Source organism: Elgaria multicarinata, chromosome 3 (genome assembly GCF_023053635.1).
Source record: "Elgaria multicarinata webbii isolate HBS135686 ecotype San Diego chromosome 3, rElgMul1.1.pri, whole genome shotgun sequence".
NCBI lineage: Eukaryota > Metazoa > Chordata > Lepidosauria > Squamata > Anguidae > Elgaria > Elgaria multicarinata.
In genome coordinates this window covers 117,707,252-117,729,044 of record NC_086173.1, presented here as the reverse complement: position 1 = coordinate 117,729,044, position 21,793 = coordinate 117,707,252, and the positions used below count along the sequence as shown (strand labels likewise).

The 21,793-nt window shown below is 43.6% G+C and overlaps 1 protein-coding gene across 1 annotated transcript in view; it reads left to right on the top strand.

Annotated features, from left to right (window-relative positions):
* KBTBD12 (kelch repeat and BTB domain containing 12) overlaps positions 1-8,486 on the top strand; it is a 67,198-nt gene extending 58,712 nt beyond the window's left edge. The window contains exon 6 of the mRNA XM_063121372.1: positions 8,298-8,486. Coding sequence (XP_062977442.1) covers positions 8,298-8,467 — 170 coding nt within the window. The 3' untranslated portion in view covers positions 8,468-8,486. The remainder of the gene's footprint in view (positions 1-8,297) is intronic.
* Positions 8,487-21,793: the final 13,307 nt, after the last annotated feature.

Sequence of the window (21,793 nt, the reverse complement as noted above, 5' to 3'; positions counted from 1 at the left end):
GTAAACTCTAACCACATATGGAATGCAATTTCAAAGATCAGAAAAGCTGATTAAATATTTATACTCTAGCCTAAAGCAATCTGTCAGCCCTCACATGCAATGGACAGTATTGAGCCAAGCAGACTGAAAAGTCGTACAGCTGTTAGCAGCAAAACCCACTCCAGTTATGACTGAATAACTGGCAAACTGAATGGCAAAACGTATTCATACTTACAGATGGAAGCTCATGAGCCTTTGAGTAGTGCTTTGCCTATAACAGAAGAGATGCAAAATATGTTTGGCGATACTATGGCTCAGAATACTAAACCAAGATGTTTCCTATTAATAAATAAAACAACCTCTTGGGCAGGATTCACTCTTAGTGGTAGACAGAGAAGGAGGCGGGCCCAAGGGTCGATTACCAGCTTCAAGTGAGGGGTTTTCCATTGGGGCTCTGGCAAGGGGAGAAAAGATTTTAGAAAAGAAAACACACAACACCCTTCCTGTGTGTCATGTTCCCAATCCATCTTGAGCCTCCTGCAGTTGTTCTTTTTAAAGTTAAAAACAGCCATGTTGAGTTACTGCGAGCTCTAGGTTTTGGGGCACTTTGGCCAAGATGGCTCAGTGGGCTCATCTCTTTCTGGTTCCTGTCCCCACTGCCCATTCCCTCCAGCCCAGTCTTTACACCCATCTAGAGGGTGGGTGTGCAGCAAGAATATAAGAATTCCCTGGCTCAATTTGGCCAATGGCCTATCTAGCCCAGTGGCCATCCAGTTGCCCACGGGAAACCCATAAGAACATAAAGGCAACACCACCCTCCCACCCATGTTCCCCAGCAACTGGTGTACATAGGTATACTGCTTCTGATATTGGAGGTAGCATAGTGACATCAAGAGTAGTAGCCATTGATAGCCTCCTCCTCCATAGATTTTTGTAATCCCCCTTTAAAGCCAGCTTGGTGGCCATCACAATATCTTGTGGTAGTGGATTTCATATTATAACAATGTGCTGTGTGAAGAAGGCCCTCTTTTTATCTGTCCTCCTGAATGTCCCATCATTCAGCTTCATGGGATGACCTTTATTTACTTTCTCTCCACCAAGCAAAAAAGCAACAAATTCCAGCCTCCCCAACCTGATGCTCTCCAGATGTTTTGAACTTCAACTCTCATTTGCCCCAGCCAGTGCAGCCAGTGGTCAGGAATGCTGGGAGTTGTAGTCTAAAAAAAATTTGGAGGGCACCAGGATGGGAAAGACTGCTCTACGCAATTCTCTCTCTCTCTCTCTCTCCCTCCCTCCCTCCCTCTCCGGTTTGTGATATTTGTATGGAAACATTAAAAACTTCCCTGATAGTACAAGACACTTTTTTTCTACGTGAAAATACACCGTAGTTAGAACTGTATCTGATTACGTTTTAGGCTAATACCTGAAATTTTGACTCTGAGTCTGTAAACATTGAGATAGTTATTTCTGTCTGTAACTAGTTGACATTTTGGAGTTACCTAACCTACACATTTAAATAAATATACATAGTAATTAATACTCTGTAGTTTCCTTCATTAAACAAATCTATTTCGCTGGAGATTTATTCCAAATTAACCAAAATCAAAACAGGAATATGCCAGCTGAGTTGTTTCTTTAGTCAGAAAATAGAATACTTGTAATATCTGGCCCATCCTCCCATAAGCTGATGCCCTTCAGGACCATGCTGATTGGGAATGATGAGAGTAGTAGTCCTACACACCTGGAAGGCACCTTGTTGCCCCCACAGGCACCATGTTGGGGGACCTCAGTGTTAAATCTTGGCTGTGCGTCTGTGTATGCATGGCATGAGGGGGCTATGGCTCCCCTTGATCTCTCTGTACCTCTGTGCCCTGTATTGTCACACATAGGGGGCTTCCTCACCTGCTTTCCTTGAGTTTTCCTCTGTATGTGCTTATGTTCATGTGTTGTGGTTTTGGGGGGAAAGTCAGAAGTCCTCAGCGCCTGGAGAAATACCCTGAGAAACTGCAGGGCAGAGAAAGGGAGACAGTCATCCTTCCACCCAGGGCTGATCCTCCCATGAGATGTAGTGAATTCTCCACCTCAGGCAATGGATTCTGTGCACCTACTGCCAGGGGAGCCACCGCCACGGCTGCCCTAGGCTTCTCAAAGTGAGGCAGACAGTAGGTGGGCACTCCGGAGAGCCCTGCTGGCCACTTTCCTGCAACAGCAAATGCTGCAGCAGGAATTAAAGCAGCCATTGCAAAAGCTGCTGCAAGAGAGCTCCCAGTGGGTACATACTAAACCGAAGGACACCGAATGGTCATTGAAATGCATTGGTTCATTCTGAATGGCCATAGGAAATCATTGGAGGAGTTTAGGGGTCATCTACAAATCAAAATACCTAAAGGAGTTAAACATTCAGTTTTCATAGAAAACCACACAGAATCAAAATACAAACTAACAGAGCGGTTTTAGGGAACAATTACTATGACACACACCCCCAACACTGTGGTTCTAAGGATCATCCCCAACTTCAAGGAGAAATCAGAATGCAATAAAAAGAGGGTAATGACAGTTTTATACACTGCTTTATAAGCACCAGTTCTAAAACACCCAAATATGAGAAAGGAATTTTGTCGCAACATGCCAAACGTTATTTAAATGTTTATATATGCCCCCTCCCAGCGCCCACACCTTACAACAGGCTGGTTTCAAAATGGCCATAGGAAAACATTGGGCTGTCAGGCAGTCCCACAAAAAAGAGGGGGAGCCACCAAAATGTTCGGGGAGGTTGGTAATAAGACTGTAAGCGCCATAAGAGTCCCTGTTGAAGGCATGCTCCATTGGAATGGTGCCCACATTGCACACAGGCACTTTAGGTTCCTTCAGAATGGCCATAGGAAAGCACTGGGCTGTCAGGAAGCCCCAGAAATAAAGGGGAGCCCCCAAATTCCCATGGAGGTTTGGAATAAGACCCTAAGCATCCTAAGAGTTTTTGCTGGAGGCGTGCTCCACTGGAATGGTTCCCACTTTGCGCATGGCCACATTAGGTTCCTTCAGAATGGCCATAGGAAAGCACTGGGCGGTCAGGCAGCCCCAGAAAAAAAGGGGGAGCCCCAAAATTCTCATGGAGGTTTGAACTGAGACCCTAAGCATATTAGAGTTTTTGCTGGAGGTGTGCTTCCTTAGGATGTTCCCCACTTTGTGCATGGCCGCATTAGGTTCCACAGCCCAGTGCTTCCTATGGCCATTCTGAAGGAACCTAATGTGGCCATGTGCAAAGTGTGGACCGTTTCAATGGAGCACGCCTCCAGCAAAAAACCTTAGGATGCTTAAGGTCTTATTACAAACCTCCACAAGAATTTTTGGGCTCCCCTTTTTTCTGGGGCTGCCTGACAGTCCTATGTTTTCCTATGGCATTTTGAAACCGGCCTGTTGTAAATTGTGGGTGCTTGTGGTGGGGCATATATAAACATTTAAATAACATTTGGCATGTTGCAACAAAATTCCTTTCTCATATTTAAGTGTTTTATAACTGGTGCTTATAAAGCACTGTATAAAACTGTTATTACCCTCTTTTTATTGCATTCTGATTTCTTCTTGAATGTGGGGATGATCCCTAGAACCATAGTGTTGGGGGGTCATAGTAGTTGTTCCCTAAAACCGCTCTGTTAGTTTGTATTTTGATTCTGTGTGGTTTTCTATGAAAACTAAATGTTTAACTCCTTTAGGTATTTTGATTTGTAGATGATCCCTAAACTCCTCCAATGATTTCCTATGGCCATTCGGAATGAACCAATGCATTTCAATGGCCATTTGGTGTCCTTCGGTTTAGTATGTACCCTCCCAGTGGACTCTCCACAGAGTCTGCTCAATCCAAATGCCTTGCTCTGAGGGGTTCTTCCTCAGAGCGAGGCGACTGCCTGTGCTGCCTCCCTGGTAATGCCTTGCTTTGAAAAACAACCCCTCAGAAAGCTCCATCCGACGAGTGTTTTATTGCACGCTTTTTACTAGGCACTCACGGAGTTTGCTCAGGTCCCTCACATGGTGTTGTCTGCCTCCCCTGCACCTTCCGTCCCTTCTGGCCTTCCTTGCACGATGAAAAAAACCCTCATTAAGTCTGATGTATATTTAAACTCAGAATTGCTGCTCTAAGCAGTGCCATTAGAGCAGCGGACTCAATGGGCCTAGTGCTCGTTGGGTATTTCCTCTTTTGAAAGAGGAAGTAACTGAGGAACAAAAGCACAGGTGGGGAAGCGAAGTAGGGAGCGTGTTAACCCCCGGTGTGATGGAGCTTAGAGTGAGTTACTGCGGGGAAGACAGGTGGCGGTGGGTGGCAAGGCAGCTCACACTCCCTCCTGGCAGCAGTTCACAGTAGCAGCTCATGCTCTCCCCTGGCAGTGGTGCCCATCCTCCATCCTCACACACACGGCAGCAGCTCACGTGGTTCACAATCCCTCTTCCCCATCAGTGGTGTGTTCTCTTGCCAGAGGTAGTGAGAGGTCTTGCACTGGCCCTGCTTCCATTCACACTGCCTCTGTTAGGTCTTCCCCTTTCTCTTTCCAGGCTCCCTCTGTCTTCTCCATGCGGTCCAGTCCTTCCTCCCTCCTTCTCCATGCCACTCACTGAGCTACTTCACACGGGCTTTTAGGTGTACACCTAAGGGCTTCCTTTGAATACCTAAAAGGTGGACTGTGAATTCAGCAAAAAGTTACTTGGAAACATGTGCAGTGCTCAGGAACCCTCGAACTTCCACTGGGATTGGGTAGGGATCCCTGCTGTGAGCACACAGCAGCAAACCCAAGTATGTTGTGGTGTAATGTGTGTGAAATAGCTCTTCTCTGCTAAATGAGTCCTCTTCAGTCTCAGTTTTAGTCAGGCTAGATAGAGATTCTTCAGGACAGAGTGTTTAGAAAAGGAGAAAAACTTACCCACATTTTTTGCAGCAGTAAAAGTTGGGCTTAAAGTCTCTCGGGTAGCTTTGAAATCAAAAAGAACAAGTAGGGGGGAATATAAAGAACTTCTCATTTATACCAAAGAACTTGGTCTTTTGTAACAAGTGTCAAAAAGCCCAGCTCCTATGCTTAAAAATAAATGGCTCTTCCGTCCTGTCCCTTCTTCTAAAAAAGGAACACTGAAGCAAAATTCTCTTTTGCTTGGTGGTTCTTTTGTTACTGTACGATTTCTCAGCCTTGGTTAAAAGCTGCTCATTGTAAGACTGGCTTTGATTTAACAGGGTTGCTTGAATCTAACTGCTCTTGCCAAATCCATCAGTTGTTCCAAATAGGAAAAGTACAAGAGAGGCACTGGAAGTTTTACTAACGTCTCCACCCTGCGTAGGAAGTGGATAGTGGTGCCCACAAAAACCAAGCAGCCCACTTTCCAGAAGCCTTGAGGGCATTTTCTTACAGGACACTAAAACATTTTCTTACAGGACACTAAAAAGCACATCTGAACCACTCTCGTGTTTTTGTGTTCCATTTGAACTCTGGGGAGAATCTGAAAAAGAAATTGAATGTACATTGCAACCAATATCAGATTATCAATTAAATTCTGAGCTGATTTTTTTTAAAAAAATAAAAACTTGATTTAATCCTCACATGTGAAAATGTTGATCTACAACAACAAAATTATATAAAGTAATCAGACTGATATCTTTATGTTATTGTATGTACCTTCTGATGCAGATCTAACTGTTGCTGACTCTGTTCCCAAACTAACATCCTCTCTAATTAGTTAGTTCAGTTCTATGTGGTTTGCAGCTCCCTGCAGAAGTGATTAATCTTTTTCCATGACCACATTGAACACTACTAGGAAACTATCCCATATACACTGGAGTTTGTTTTCTTCAGGGTCATGCAATTAAACACAACTGAGCATCCTAGTCATGGCAAAGTGATGGGCCTGCAGCCAGGTGTCACTTCTCATTGGGAACTTCTGTCCTGACATCTCTCATAGCACTCCATTTTTGCCTTTGGGAAATGTGAACCACTAAATTAAAAGAAAAGGATAGTAAAACTTTTCTTTTTTGCAATGTAATAAATATAGTGTTCGATTTTTTTATCACATGTGAGTGATGTTAAATTATTAAACATGCCAACAATATGTTATACATGGTTTACTATGAAAGTAATCTGTCCCCTGAATTCTGAGGGTAAAATGTGCAAAGAATTGTTAATCAAGATTTACATTAATTCTTTCCAAGTTGGCAAGAGTAACTGTTTTATTTCCGCATGAGCCCTTTTCTTTGGAATAGCCACCCTTCCTTCACTCTTCTTTTTATAGAGAATCCAGATGTCGTCATTGCTGGGTAATTGCATTCTGCTATTTTCTGTGTTGTTTTTCCATGTTTTTCCAGATCTAATTTGTGGGCACACTGTTGTTTTTGCAAATAAATAAATAAATAAAATGCAAGTGTAGTACCAGCCTGTCCAGTGTGGGTAGCCAATGCACTATTGAAGCTTTTAAAGAGGTAGAGTCCTTTTAATTAAAAGTTTCCTGTATGCAGTTTATGCCCTTTTTAGTGTTTTCTGTTTAGAATGGCTGGGGAACTGGTGATGAATGAAATTTAATAGGGATAAATGCCAAGTTCTACATCTAGGAAATAGAAACCAAATGCACAGTTACAAGATGGGGGAATACTTGGCTCAGCAATACTACAAACGAGAAGGATCTTGGAATTGTTGTAGATCACAAGCTGAATATGAGCCAACAGGGAGGCAAAGAAAGAAAGGCAAATGTTATTTTGGGCTGCATTAATAGAAGTATAGCTTCCAAATCACGTGAGGTACTGGTTCCTCTCTATTCGGCCCTGGTTAGGCCTCATCTAGAGTATTGCGTCCAGTTCTGGGCTCCACAATTCAAGAAGGACGCATACAAGCTGGAGCGTGTTCAGAGGAGGGCAACCAGGATGATCAGGGGTCTGGAAACAAAGCCCTATGAAGAGAGACTGAAATAACTGGGCATGTTTAGCCTGGAGAAGAGAAGATTGAGGCAAGACATGATAGCACTCTTCAAATACTTTAAAGGTTGTCACACAGAGGAGGGTCAGGATCTCTTCTCAATCCTCCCAGAGTGCAGGACACGGAATACCGGGCTCAAGTTAAAGGAAGTCAGATTCCAGCTGGACATCAGGAAAAACTTCCTGACTGTTAGAGCAGTCAGCAATGGAATCAGTTACCTAGGGAGGTTGTGGGCTCTCCCACACTAGAGGCATTCAAGAGGCAGCTGGACAACCATCTGTCAGGGATACTTTAGGGTGGATTCCTGCATTGAGCAGGGGGTTGGACTCGATGGCCTTGTAGGCCCCTTCCAACTCTGCTATTCTATGATTCTATGATTTAGGATGCAATCCTATGCAGGTTTGGAGAGAAAGAAGTCCTACCACTCCCAGCATTCCCTAGCCATGCTATGATTGCACCGTTAATTACTGGTTTACTTTCTTTATTCCCCCTTTTCTTTATTTCTACAATAAAAGAAAAAAAACTTCAAGAAAACTAAAAATTAAAAGGTCTCACCTCCACAAAGAACAGACGCCGGCTAATTAAAGTGCAGATCATCACTAAACTTTCAGCCACTCTGAACAGGGAGCAATAAAACAGGCAAAACCTGCAAGGAGGAAGCTTTTAATTAATGTTGCAGAGTAACTTTGTTGAACAGGACATACTTGAGAGTATATATTAGAGAAGATATTGGCCATGGAGAAGAGTGATTCTGAATAATATAGCACTATATTAAATGCTATGTGGTTCCTCCATTTTAATTCCACTTCCAGCTGATAGCAGAAAAACAATGCTTCGCAGTGCTAAAGGGCTCTAATGCAGAAGCATCCTTGGTTTCTACAGTAGGACTCTGTCTAGGATTGCTAGAGTGCTCAATCTTCCACAACTAGTTTCAGCAAGGAATGAGATGGGACATGTGCAAAAGGTCTCCAGGAACATTTCCCATACTTTGTGAAAGTAGAGAAGAAGCTTCAGTTCGAATGCAGAATGATTTGTTTTATTCTGATTAGAAATGTAATAACAAATAAAAATAAATTTTAATTACTACTTCCCCCCCCCCCCCATTATTCTGATGTAACACAGGAATCAGCTTTTTAAAGACTCAAACTGGATCAGCACAACCTGGCAAATTGCAAACATCTAGGGGTAAATGTTGGGGGGTTTGCAAACTATGCTTCAAGCACTGTCATAGCTTCTTCTAATCTAAATATAGCAGAACCTACTGTAGGGATTGTTATTTACATCAAAGACAGAACTTGGTTTCCAGACTCCTTTGTTGATTCTGCATCTGATTCCCCCCCCCCCTATCTTGTTTGGTTGTTATTATTGCTGCAGCTCGGCATGAACTTATTGCCAAAGAGATTCTGGAGCTGGACACTTGGGAGAATCAGTGGAATGTGGTGGCTGTTAACGTCCTCATGCATGACAGCTATGATGTCTGCCTTGTTGCTCAACTGAACCCGCGTGATCTCATCCCTCCCCCTCCTGATTTAGCGGAGCAATAGGTATGCAGATTTCTCTAGATGTTTATTTTTTTATTTATTATTGCATTTATATCCCGCCTTTTTTCCTCCAAGGAAACCATGGCAGCATACATAATCCTCCTCCTCTCCACTTTATCTTCACAACAACCTTGTGAGGTAGGTTGGGCTGAAAGTCTGCGACTGGCCCAAAGTCACCCAGGGGGTTTCCATGGCCGAGTGGGGACTAGAACCCAGATCTCCTGACTCCCAGTCTGGCACTCTAGCCACTACGCCACACTGGCTCTGGGGAGCATAGAACAGAGAATTCCATATAACTGTTCAGCAATGGCCCTTGGACTCCTAAGAGCTGAATCTACCACTTGGCCTTAATACACAGTATTCCTACCACGGTTATGCAACTTGACATATTGGAAACTCAAATTGTATTAGTTGGTTCAATATAACCTTCCTTTTCCAGTGCATTTTTGTATTCATTTATCCTAGGTGACAGATTCCTACTTCCTTCTTTTTAGGTGTATGAATTCTACCTCCCCTAGCAACATGGAATGCCAGGGCAACTGTTGGTTAAAGCATCCGGAGCAACTGGGAGCAACAGCAGGTGCTTAAAAAATTAAGAAACATTTCCACATTTAGAATTCTTCATTCTGTACTGACAAAAACACTGTGAAACCATTGGGAGGGGATTTAGCCATCAAGAAGGTAAAAATATAAGGCCTTACTCTTATAAACAGGTAGAATTGCCCTCAACATCAGATTGTATTGGCCCTGTGTTGGTGGTGGAGTATGTAGATAAGGATTCTTCTTTCTTGTGGTCCTGTGTACAACCAAAACAGTCTAGATGTGGAACCTCAGCTAGGTCAGATATAACATCAATTATCCTGGCTTTTGGAAGGAGGTACCAGCATCTGTGGCTCCTTAATGTTTTGGATTGGTGCCTCACCTTTCACAATGAAGGATTTTGCTTGCCATTAAGCTCCAGAAGGTTGTTCCTAATTGGCTATCCACAGTATAGCCGGATAAGAAACATTAAAGGAAGCTTCCTTATACCAAATCAGACCATTGGTCTAGCTCTTTATTCTCTATTCTGACTGGCAGCAACTGTCCATAGTTTCAGATAGGAGTCTTTCCCCAGCCTTCCTTGGAGATGCCAGAGACTGAACCTGGAACCTTTTACTGGCAAAACATATGCTCCACCACTGAGCTGTGGCCCTTCTCCCAGTTGGCCTTCTGCTACCAATAGGCAGGTATTTCATTAACTATATGGATAATTTCTTAATGGTAGGTTTTTAGCTTTAATCCAGGTTCTTATATCCCTATTTTCTACTAACTGTGTTTTTCTTAGCTTCCTAAGGAGCCCAAATGCACAATCGCAATCTTTCCACCATGCTTAGAAAACAACTCTTTTGAGACTTTCAGGCCTTAGCTAGACCTAAGGTTTGTCCCTGGATCATCCCGGGGTCGTCCCTGCCTGTTTCCAGGAACCCCTGTGTGTCATTTAGATGCATAGGGATGACCCCGGGACGATCCCGGGATAAACCTTAGGTCTAGCTAAGGCTCAGTTGATCTTGTTGATCCTTTTCCCATCTTTTGACCCACCTTCTGTCCTGCATTTGAAACCAGAGCATTTAGGGGAAATACTGTTGCTGCCATCTCCACTACTACTATGTCCTTCTGACCATCTTGGGTGGTTTTACTGGGGCAGGAGGAAGGAGAACTAGGGGCTGTCTCCGCCTTAAGCAAAACCCTGCGGTTTCTCTGCAGCAATGTGGTGGTGGCTAAGCCCTATGCAGAGGGAACGCACAGGGTTTCCAGAGGTTGTTGGCCCACTGTGTCCACCCAATCAGGAGTCACCATCTGCCTGGGAACGCCTCTGCCACAACTCTGGAGCAAGGATAGACAGCGGATGCGCCATACACGCCTTGCACCGGGTCGGGGGGGGGGAAGTCTGGGGAAGTACCTGACTTTTTAAAGTCGCAACTTTGCAGGGAAGCCCCTCGATGGCTGCAAGGTGGCTGCGGTGGGGCTTTCAGACTGTCTAGGCAGCCCCCAGAGTTGTGGTGATAGATGTAGCATCGGCAAAGGCCATGCAGGTCATAGGACATAAAGCTCCATCCGACAAGTGTTTTATTGCACGCTCATTACTGGGCACTCATGGAGTTTGCTCAGGTCCCTCACACGACGTTGTCTGCCTTCTGCCCCTTCTGGCCTTCCTCACACAACAAAAATAACCCTTTTTAAGTCCAATGTTTTTTAAACTCAGAATCTCTGCTCTCTCCTGCTGTGTGCAGGAGAAGCAGCACCATTAGAACAGCAGACTCAATGGGCCTCGTGCGCCTTGGGTACTTCCTCTTTTGAAAAGAGGAAGTAACCGAGGAATGAAAACACGGGCGGAGAAGCGAAGGTAGGGAGCGTGTTAACCCCTGGTGTGATGGAGCTTTGAGAAAGAGTGGCAGTGCAGTCAAGGGAGAGGAAGGGGGAAAGGAGTATGGATGTAAGGATCCAGACTGAGCAGTCTAAAACTCTTTTCAGCAGCACCCAGAGGTTGGGTGTAACATACAGTATGCCCTGCCCATATTTACAATTGCTCTTGCAGGAGTTTGAGTAGACTGAGTACATATTCTTCCTACTTTGTTTATGACTCATCAGCTTTACCTTGAAATATCAATCAACGTTTCATAAAACACACAAAGGCAGCAGAAACTACATTAGAACTTGCTCGATACAGAGCACAGTGCTAAGGTTGAATCAGCCTGTGTGTCTTTTTAAATGGAAAGAATACATCTAGGAAAGAAGTGATGCTGTGATCCACATGACTCAACTTTTTCCTTGTAGATAGGATGTATCTGACAATCGAAACACTCACATTTGTATGCATCATCTCTGTACTGTGAACACTCGAAGAAAAGTTTAGCATATAGTCCTGTGATGTGGATGCTGCTTCCAGATATTATATTGAGTCTTGAGTCAGCTGTAGACAAAAGCACTTGACTGCCAGGATGCATGAAAACACACAAAGTACATTATGTTCTGTTTGGAATGTCCAGGAGGTGACCAACAATATTTAGGAACTTTCACCACCAAAGTCCTCCCAGAAAAGCTTCTTAAGGCTTGATGCTAGCAACTTCTAACCCATTTGTCCAATAAAACCTACTATATTTTACCTCCTACCCCACAAAGTCTCTCAGTATTGTTTTAAGTGCTCTTTGCACATGGAAGTCAAAGTGATGACAGAGCTGAGCTTAAGCAAGAAAAGAAAAAAACAGATAATTATTTTTACATTCTGTAAAAACGTTATTAAAGCAAACGCAGCTGCTTGACTATCACTGTGGTTGTCAGTTCTAAATAAAGATGTATAACTGTATGCATAACTTCCAGATTGTTGGGGAATATGGGGCAGGTCCCCTGTGCTTTGGGTGCAGACTTGCAAATAATCTCAATGGGGTAGTTCCAGTACTCATACCTTGCTCCATCCACCTGAGCACCTATTGTGCTGCCTACCACCACCACCCCCGCCCCCCATGCTGCGGGCCCATTCCTTCTGTGTGCCCATTTCCCCTGCACTCCCAAAAAACAGAAAGGGAGGTGGCAACTCTCATTAGCAGAGAATTTTGTTTCCATGGTACCGTGCTAACAGCATTCTCCTTTCCAAATTTAACTATGGGCTCTAACGAGTGATCAAGGCAGCAGATCACCTCAGCCATTTATATGGTCAACTCATGGGAGGGAAGAAGCTGTGAAACTGATCTGCACAGTCTGTGTGGACCAAAGAATTTTGGGGAAGCAGCAGGGAAAGCAGTTCTAAATTGGAGCTTAAGGGATGCAGTTGCTGCTCCTGGAGAGTTTGTTTCTTACCTGCCCATCCTGTTCATTTGTAAATAAGCAGGGATTTCAGAAACGACACATGTTTGCAATGCTCTGTCCCTTTTAAAATGGCCCTAGAATGCTTGGGGAAGTGTGGGGCTTATAATAAATAAAATCCGTATCCACTTGCAGCAAGAACCTCTACTTGCTGCAATCTAATATAATTAGGGCAATTAAAGAATTGTGTGCGGATAACTTTAGATACAAAAAGTGCTTTATCTTGTAAGAGCATTTATCTTCGTATCTTGTAACAGAATTTACAGATACAATTTGTCAGGGATAGAGGTAAACACGGACATCACTGGATATGTTGTAGCCAATGACAGTATGTTCTGATGCTAGGAGGTCTGTGGATGGGAGCAAAACAGGGGGGATGAGAACTAGGGAGTTCTCTACACAATGCTTTGATCGTGCGCTCGTGATTGGTCACTCATGGGAGTTTGTGGGTCCTTTTCACAATGTTGTCAACCTCAAGGACCTCTCCTGTGCTTTATAACCTTTATCCCAGCTTTTTTTTTCTTAACAGGACAATAAATTTAACCACGCTTTGCAGTGTTCTAATGGCTTATGAATTTCCAGAATCCTGCTATATCATCGTGCCATCTTGTGGCTGTACAATGAACATATAGAACTTGCAGAGAGGAAATACCTGGGAAAACAGCACATGTAAATGACCCGATCTTAATCCCATAAAGAATCTGGAAACAGAAGCCCCAGTAAAGGTGCAGTCTAAAAGCCTGGTGTAGAGAAGCCCTAGATAGCTGGGGAAGCAGAACATTGGAACTTAGTACTATTGCTTTCAGCCATCTACTTCTGATTGGCATTGGGCTCAGTGCCAACCAGCATAGTCTAGTGGTGCAATTAAGTATGGCTGCACAAGGATATTTTATTTTTAATACTAGTTTGTCCTTGAAATTCAAGGGATTTGTTCCAGCCAAAAATACTTGTTTCCCCCCCCCCAAACTAAGAGTTGCTAGAAACATTTCTCAGATAAAAGCAAACGGTACAAGAGCACTACCTGCTTTCTGTCATTAAGAGCCATAAACAGAGCCGCCACACTGGAGGAGGAAGAAATGAGGCAAACAACTTATAGCGAAGTATAGTGCTGGTCCAAATACTTTCTCCGGAACCTCTGCAACCTGCTGGCACTTCCACAAGTTCACAGTTAATATGACCCTGAATGTTAAGTTTCTTGATTCTTCTTGCTTATAGCAGGAAAGCTCTCAAAAAATTCGTGACTGTGCCAACTGCCATGCAAATTTGTGGAATTTAGTTTTTTTAAGAGTGAAGTTATCCATAAGAACCTGCGAATTTCATTTCCTAGAGCAATTTTGTAGCCTTCACATCTCCAAGAAACGAAAAGACCTTTAGGGCCCAATGATGCTAGGATGCTATACATGTTTATATTTTTAGGGAGCCAATGATGTTAGGTGGCTAAACATGTCTAGCAATGATGCTACACATGTTTAGATAGAAAAAGTCCTGCAGTTCCCAGCATGCCCCAGCCATGGCTGCTGGGGCATGCTGGGAGCTGTAGAACTTTTTTTTCTGTTGGGAGTTGTAGGCCTTTTTTTCTTTGGTTTTCCACAGATGCGCATCTGTGCAACAGTGGGAAACTGAAGGATACTGGCTTGCCCCTGCTGCAGCCCTGTATGTTTCACTTGAGGGGGGATTAGTAAGGGTGAAGGGGTGGTAACAGCCCCTCCAGGGTGCCATTTGGGTACCACTGGAGGAGCTGTTACTGGTAAGGGGGAAAGGGCACAGGGAGCAGCTTGGCTACTTCCCATTGCCCTTTACCCACGATGGGTTGGCATGTCACAGTTTGCATGACACAGCAACCCACCATGGGTGAAACGACCCCTACGGTAGATCGTTGATTATTGGGGTGGGTTGTTTTGGAAAAACACCCCCCTCCCCCAATAAGAATGGTTTGGGTTCACATGACACGCTAACCCATTGTGGACAGTCAGTGTGAGTGTGTTGTGGGTGTGTGGGTGAGTGTGTCGTGCAAATCCAGTACACATCTTTTTTTCACTCAGCTGAGAGCTACCCATGGTCCTGCTCACCTGCCAAGACTAAGGCAGTAGTGGACTGGTTTGCCTTGGCCTGACTGAGTTTAACTTGGCTGGATGTGACTTGGCTGACCTTAATCTGATGTACTTAACTAGGCCTCAGTTGCAGTGACCTGATTGATTCAACGTGATCTGCTTGAGCCAATCTGATTTACTTCACCTGGATCTGTACGATATAGCCTGCCTATTCTCTTGTGGGCTCCGAGCCCTGACAACCAATTGCAGAACTGAGGTTGTTTTTAAAGTACATAATATTCAGGGTTCTTAAGGGTAGCTTTTTATATCCCTGCCTTACAGCATGTGCATCACTCCAATTTGTAGTACTCCAGCAAAAGTCCCCAGCATTATGAAGGGTGGAGTGTGTGTGAGTATTATGTGTTGCCAGGTTTTGTAGGGTCCTCTCAACACCAAGACACACTCCACACACATCCCTGTCAATGAAGGCTGAGCTGCCTTATCTCCAGGGTCGAGGGAGCTCTTGCCACAACTTTATCCTCACGTGCAGAACTTTATTTCCTCCCCACACCCAGGAGCACATAGCAACGATTCACTTACATGGGAGGAAGTAATCGGGTGCATTTGGAGACACTAGAGCAGCGGTTCTCAACCTGTGGGTCGGGACCCCTTTGGGGGTCGAATGACCCTTTCACAGGGGTCGCCTAAGCCCATCGGAAAACACATATTTCCGATGGTCTTAGGAAACTGTATCGACTGAACTATGTCCTGTATCATCTTTTGTATTATTAAAGCTATTGTTATGTATTATTTTCATTAGCAAACCATCCCATGACAATGGATCGTGTAGAGAAGAACGAAAATAATTTTATGGTTGGGGGTCACCACAACATGAGAAACTGTATTAAAGGGTCGCGGCATTAGGAAGGTTGAGAATCACTGCACTAGAGGGATAGGGATAAACTCACCCCATGCTTCTGGTAACCCGAAGCATCAAGTAAAGCCTGCTTTTATCTGCAAGGATTAAGGGTATGTGAACCAGCCAAACTTGAGCTTGCTAAAGTTCTCCAAATTCAGTCTCAAGACTCATTCTGACTTGAGTTTCTATCAGATTGTAAGCTTAATTTTTTCTTCTTGCATTAAAATCCATGTGTATTTTCCCATGCATTTTCCCACATGCCTGTTGTGTGCATCTTTGGAACATACACATTCTTCTCCCATTGATTAAAGCATATTTGTGTGCATTTTTCAAAAGTCACATTTTTTGAATATACGTATGCTTTCAAACATTTTTCTGGAGATCCACAAATCACATTGCAAGCTCTGAAATGTATGGACTTTGACCACAGATTGCGTCCAAGATAGTGTTCCGTCTAGAAGTTACAAACTGGGCAGATCCTGATTTTTTTAAAAAATGAACTGAAACCAATTTCTCATAGATCCCTAGCACAGACCCAATCTAGAGTTGTGTTCCTTGGTCATATTAAAGAATGACAACAACGTGGAGGCAGTGACAGACTTTGTATTTCTGGGTGCAAAGATTACTGCAGACGCTGGCTGCAGCCTGGAAATCAGAAGACGTTTACTTCTTGGGAGGAGAGCAATGACAAATCTTGATAATAGTTAAGAGCAGAGATACCACACTGACAACAAAGGTCCACAAAGTTAAAGCAATGGTATTCCCTGTAGTAACCTATGGCTGCGAGAGCTGGACCATAAGGAAAGCTGAGCGAAGGAAGATAGATGCTTTTGAACTGTGGTGTTGGAGGAAAATTCTGAGAGTGCCTTGGACTGCAAGAAGATCAAACCAGTCCATACTCCAGGAAATAAAGCCAGACTGTTCACTTGAGGGAATGGTATTAAAGGCAAAACTGAAGTACTTTGGCCACATAATGAGAAGACAGGATACCCTGGAGAAGAGGCTGATGCTAGGGAAAGTGGAAGGCAAAAGGAAGAGGGGCTGACCGAGGGCAAGATGGATGGATGATATTCTGGAGGTGACAGACTTGACCTTGGGGGAGCTAGGGGTGACGACAGCCGACAGAAAGCTCTGGCATGGGCTGGTCCATGAAGTCACGAAGCATCGGAAGCGACTGAACGAATAAACAACAACAACAAATCACACCAGCATTATACTGTGTAATCACTGCGAATTGCATGCAAAGGACTCCGAAGTTTTCCAGTTTATAATCTGCTTTTATTGTGAAGTACTCCCATGCATCCTGCTTTAATTGTGCTTCAAAGACAAAAGCCACGCCCTATTTTGCTACTAGTTTTTGAGCGTATCATTTGTTGTTTTCCAAGCAGCCACTGGGGCGCAGGAGCAGGATTTGAAGAAAAATTAAACAAATGCTTACATCTGCGTAACCTTTAAAGATAAAGACATCAAAATTGGCACAGTAATAGATATTAAGGAGAGCTTTAAGCATACCAAATTTGAATTAGGTCATCCGTTGATTTTTTAATGATTTTTTTTACATTTCCCCCCTTAAACCCATTTCCTGGTATGCAAAGGATCTAGCTGCCCAGTAGCAACAACAACAACGGTGACAACTTAGTGCTGTAGGGGATAATTCAAGGGGAAAATGTACGTGGGATAAAACTCACTGTTGGAAAACCGGAACAGAATATTGCAAATGTGTTGTTGTTTTTTGTATAGAATTAATTGCTTTCTTCATGCACACCTACTTTAATGAACAATTAACATTTTTCTTCTTGATTATATTGTCATTCATTTATGCTAATAGCCCTAAACAACATTTTATGAAATGAACCCAATTGGTTGGATTTAGATCATGGTAGATTCCAGATGTTTGGAACTTTACATCCTAGAAGCCCATCCTAACATGGCCAATGAGCAGGAATACTAGTCATTGTAATCTGAAACATCTGGGGATCTACTTTATGCCCACACCTGATAAATTAGTTGCACTTAAGTCCTATTAAAATACATCTGGAATGTCTGTCGATGTAAGACCATGGATTTTTAATGGAAATAAAGTCCCACTAATGTAGACGGATCCAGCTTATTAGATGCAACAAGACATTAAAATTTAACCTAAAACACTGGCATTCATCTCAAAAAGTACTACAAAAATTAAAGAAAACAAGTTATGGTGTTGCAATTGACATTAAAACACATACTACAAAGTGTATTTTTTTCCTTTCAGTTCCTCCTTTTTTTTCTTTCATTTTCTCATTTGGGTTAAGCCAAGGACAGCCAGAACTGAAAATAATATGCACGTACCATTTGTGTCATTAGACAGTATGGGTTTTTAACACATGTAAAAACATCAGTCATAGCTAGGCCATTTGACATCTGAATCTCCACTTGCACAAACAACACTGATTGCTCATCTGGTCATAATCACTGCGTACAGAAAATGGATTCTGACATAGGCAGCCTGATCTGCTGATGTTGCCAGTACTGGGGCACTTCTCCCCTTTCTTCTTTCCTTGCATTTCTCTCTCCCTCTCCACTGCTTCTTCCCTACCCACTGGGAGCTCTCGTCCAACAGATTAATCTTCATGCACAGTGCTGCATAGTGCTGAGGACCCCTGTTGCCAGCATTACAGAAAACTGAGCATCACATTGCAAGTGTGTAAACTGAACTCTGAAAGTCTGGCAATTAGGATATAAATTATGCGCCCCCCAACCCCTTGGGCTAGTGCTAACAATACCGTTATGCATTCCCTATCAGATTTCTGTGAATAGGACTATCACTGCGGGTTACCTTAAGGCAAAGGTGGGCTGTGTTGCCCTCCCCGCACCAGAACCCACCAGGGGCCATGCTCCACCTCTGCTAAAATTGTTACTGCCACCACCAAAACCACCCCCAAATTTGTGGTTGCAATGGCAAAAGCCCCAAAGATTTTGCAAGGTGTTTGTGAGCAGAAGCTTGCTCCTGGGAAGCTTCCAGAAGTGCAATTCTGCTTGCAGACAAATCACACACTCCCTACATAGGAACATAAGGAGTGCCCTGCTGGATCAGACCAAGGGTCCATCTAGTCCAGCACTCTGTTCACATAGAGGCCAACCAGCTGTTGACCAGGGACCAACAAAGCAGGACATGGTGCAACAGTACTCTCCCACCCATGTTCCCCAGCAACTGTGCACACAGGCTTACTGCCTCTGATACTGGAGATAGCACACAACCACCAGGGCTAGTAGCCATTGATAGCCTTCACCTCAGGAATTTATCCAACCCCCTTTTAAAGCCATCCAAATTGGTGGCCATCACCAAATCTTGTAGTAGTGAATTCCATAGTCTAACTATGCACTGTGTGAAGTACTTCCTTTTATCTGCCCTGAATCTCCCACCAATCAGCTTCATGGGATGATCCTGGGTTCTAGTATTTTGAGAGAGGGAGAAAACTATCTCCCTATCCACATTCTCCACACCAGGCATAATTTTGTACACATGCCTTGTTTCCTTACAAAATCACTGCATTTTTGCTGCTGCCATAGTGAAATCAACACTAGCAGCAGGGGCAAGGGACCCACAGAAACGGCCATGGGGACCACATGTTGCCTATCTGGCCTTAACGCAATGCCTGGGCAGCGTCTTCGACTTAAAAACGGAATGTTAATAACCTGTGATATTCAGGTGATGTGTTTCCATGGAAGCTAATTGTTAGACAATTGCTTTTTGCTACTGGACCACTCAAGGATGTTATAAATAGAAAAAGCAGAGAAAGGGGTAGGGGACAACTTTCCCTCTCAGCTAAGGATGATGGAATGTAGGCTTCTGTGTGAACAGAAACAATAGAAACTGCAGCTTGAAGCAGGGAGTAAAACGGAGAGGCACAGAGCTGAGTTTTTGAGGATCTCTATGCTATTAATATTACTATCATTATTATTATTATGAATTACATTTCCATCCCACTTCTTTTCCTCTTGCAAAGAATCCAAGGTGGTGCACATAATCTTCCTCTTCTCTATTTTGTCCTCACAACAACAACCCTGTCAGGTAGGTTGGGCTGAGAACTCAAAGTCACTCAGTGAGCTTCTGTGGCTGAATGGGGACTAGAACCCGGATCTCCCAACTCCCAGTCCAACACTCTCAACACTATACCACACTGGCTCTCCTAACAGCTTTGGAAGTGCTCTTCTCTGGAGATCCTATCTGGGGGCAGTGGATTTGACTATATGATGCAGTGTTTAAGGTGCACTTCCACCTATGCGCTCTCTCTCTCTCTCTTTCTATCTCTATTTCTATCAAGAAATTTGAAGAAGCAGATTTGGGTTATGTATTGCAGGCAGTTAATTGTTTTGGGTGTTTGCTCTCTCTCCCCACCCCATCCCCTTCTCTCTCTCTCTCTTTCCACATACACCCCCCTATATGCACGGAGTGTGGGACAACCAAATACAGCTGGGTCTGCTATGCTGTGAGGGCTGACCTTACCATTAGGCAGAGTGAAGCAGCTGCCTCAGGTGGCAGATTTGGGATGTCATAAAACAGCAGCAAATTATTAGTTATTTAATTTGTTATTGTTGTATTTTTACTACCATGGAGGGGGAGCGCTTGTCAGATTTTCTGCCTCCAGTGTCTAAATAACTTGGCTGGCTTTGGGTATTATGTACCTTGACCTAGGTTGGTGTGTGGGAGGGGTGCCATCTCCTGCTGTGCATCAAAATGTCTTAGGCCAGCCCTGAATGCTAATCCTCAAAGGCTGACCTGCTCTGTCTATATATATGTTTGCATTGGGGCTTTTTCCTGGGCCTTGTTTGAAATCCATCAAGCTAGATATGGCAGGGGATATGGAACAAACATATGGTCAATATTCCACAATCACATCCAGATTTTGTGGCTTTCTTGAGCATTAGCGTCTATTCACAGTACAGGCTGATAAAATATTACTGACATTTCCCAACTGCATGATATCTTGTGATTATTATTACCAAGTGGCTCAACAATTCTTAGTCCTTGAACCAAATGCTAATAAATAAGGCGGTGGCTGGCCATATTATTGGTACCAAGAGATTTCCGTCTCTTTTTCCAAGTCCTGAGTTTACAGTGATAGTTGAAGACAATATTTATATCCCACCTTACATTAACAGTTCAAGATGACTGGCATATTTTTGCAGAAGCCATGGGAATGTTTTAGTGTAGCTTCAATATTTATTTTCTACACTTCATCCCACCCTTCCTCAAAATAGCTGAGAGGCTTACATGATTTCCCCCACCCCCATCTTTTAGCCTGACAACAAACCCATGAGATAGCTCAGGCTGAAAGATAGTGGTTACCCCAAAGTCACACACCAAGCTCCTTGGTGGAGTGGGGAGATTTGAACCTGGGTCTTGGTGGTCCTAGTCCAACACTCGATCTCACTAGCACTTTCTAGTGGTGATGTCCATGGGCCAGCTCATCAGAGGCACTTGGCCTGTGTATGCTTTTGGCTACAAAAAATGCATTTTCACCTGCCCTTCTAAGCAGATACCTTAGTAGGGTAATCTTCCCTCCTACCTACCCACACAGGTCATTGCAGCCCACCTGCCCTATCTCCTCCCTGCCTTCTGCAACACACAAGGTTCCTGTGCTGCAGTATAAAAGGGATGCCTCACCTCAGGCCAAGGCAATGCTGTCAGCCCAATAGGCCAGAAATCAAGCCGATTTCCTCACATGTCTCTCAAGCTGCCTCTGCAGGTTTTCAAGTGGATCTGATATATTGTTTTCCAGCATTTGTTCAAATGGATGCCACTCACTTACCAGCTATGCTCAGCTGGAGCTGATGTGCTAGCATTTTATTGTCAGTCCAAATCTGGAGAATGAAAGAAAAGGGTGTTTAGAAAACCGCCTGTGAAACACACAGTGCTCTTTGGTACTCTTCCCTTATTTTCGTTGGCTTCAATTCCGTGTGTGGTTTATATACCAGCCCTTATGTGTGTTTGATGGAATGATTTAATAATATCCTCTGACTTCAGGAGGGTGTGAATGCCACAAAACAGAAGTCTCAAAAGAGCCAAGTCTTAAAAGTCTCAGACTCTACAAAAGTACAGTTGAAGTATTATAAAAACAGCCTTTGTCTGCTGGAGCATACAATTCTTTTACAAAGATATATAATCAGATATTCAGAGGCATATTTACTGGCATTGTGAGAGAGGGCCTTCTTGGTGGCTGCTTCCAGACTGTGGAACTCCCTGCCTAGAAAGCCTGGAGCTAGATTCATTCCCTTTCTGTTGTCCTTCACTGGCAGGTCAAAACTTTTTTATTCAAGAAGGCCTTTGGCATGTAAGTGGGCCTGCTGGGTTGGGTGCTGTTTTTATTCTGCTGTTGCTGAATTTTATTGTATTTTAATGCATTATTTTAGTATTGTTTTGATCTAGTTTTATTTATTTTTCGAAGCACACTGAGTGCCATTTTTCTTAGTAGAAAGGCAGGGTACAAATACAATCAATCAATAAAATATTGCTTTATGTTATTAAAGTATCTCTCATCCTCACCTTAAACTGATGTG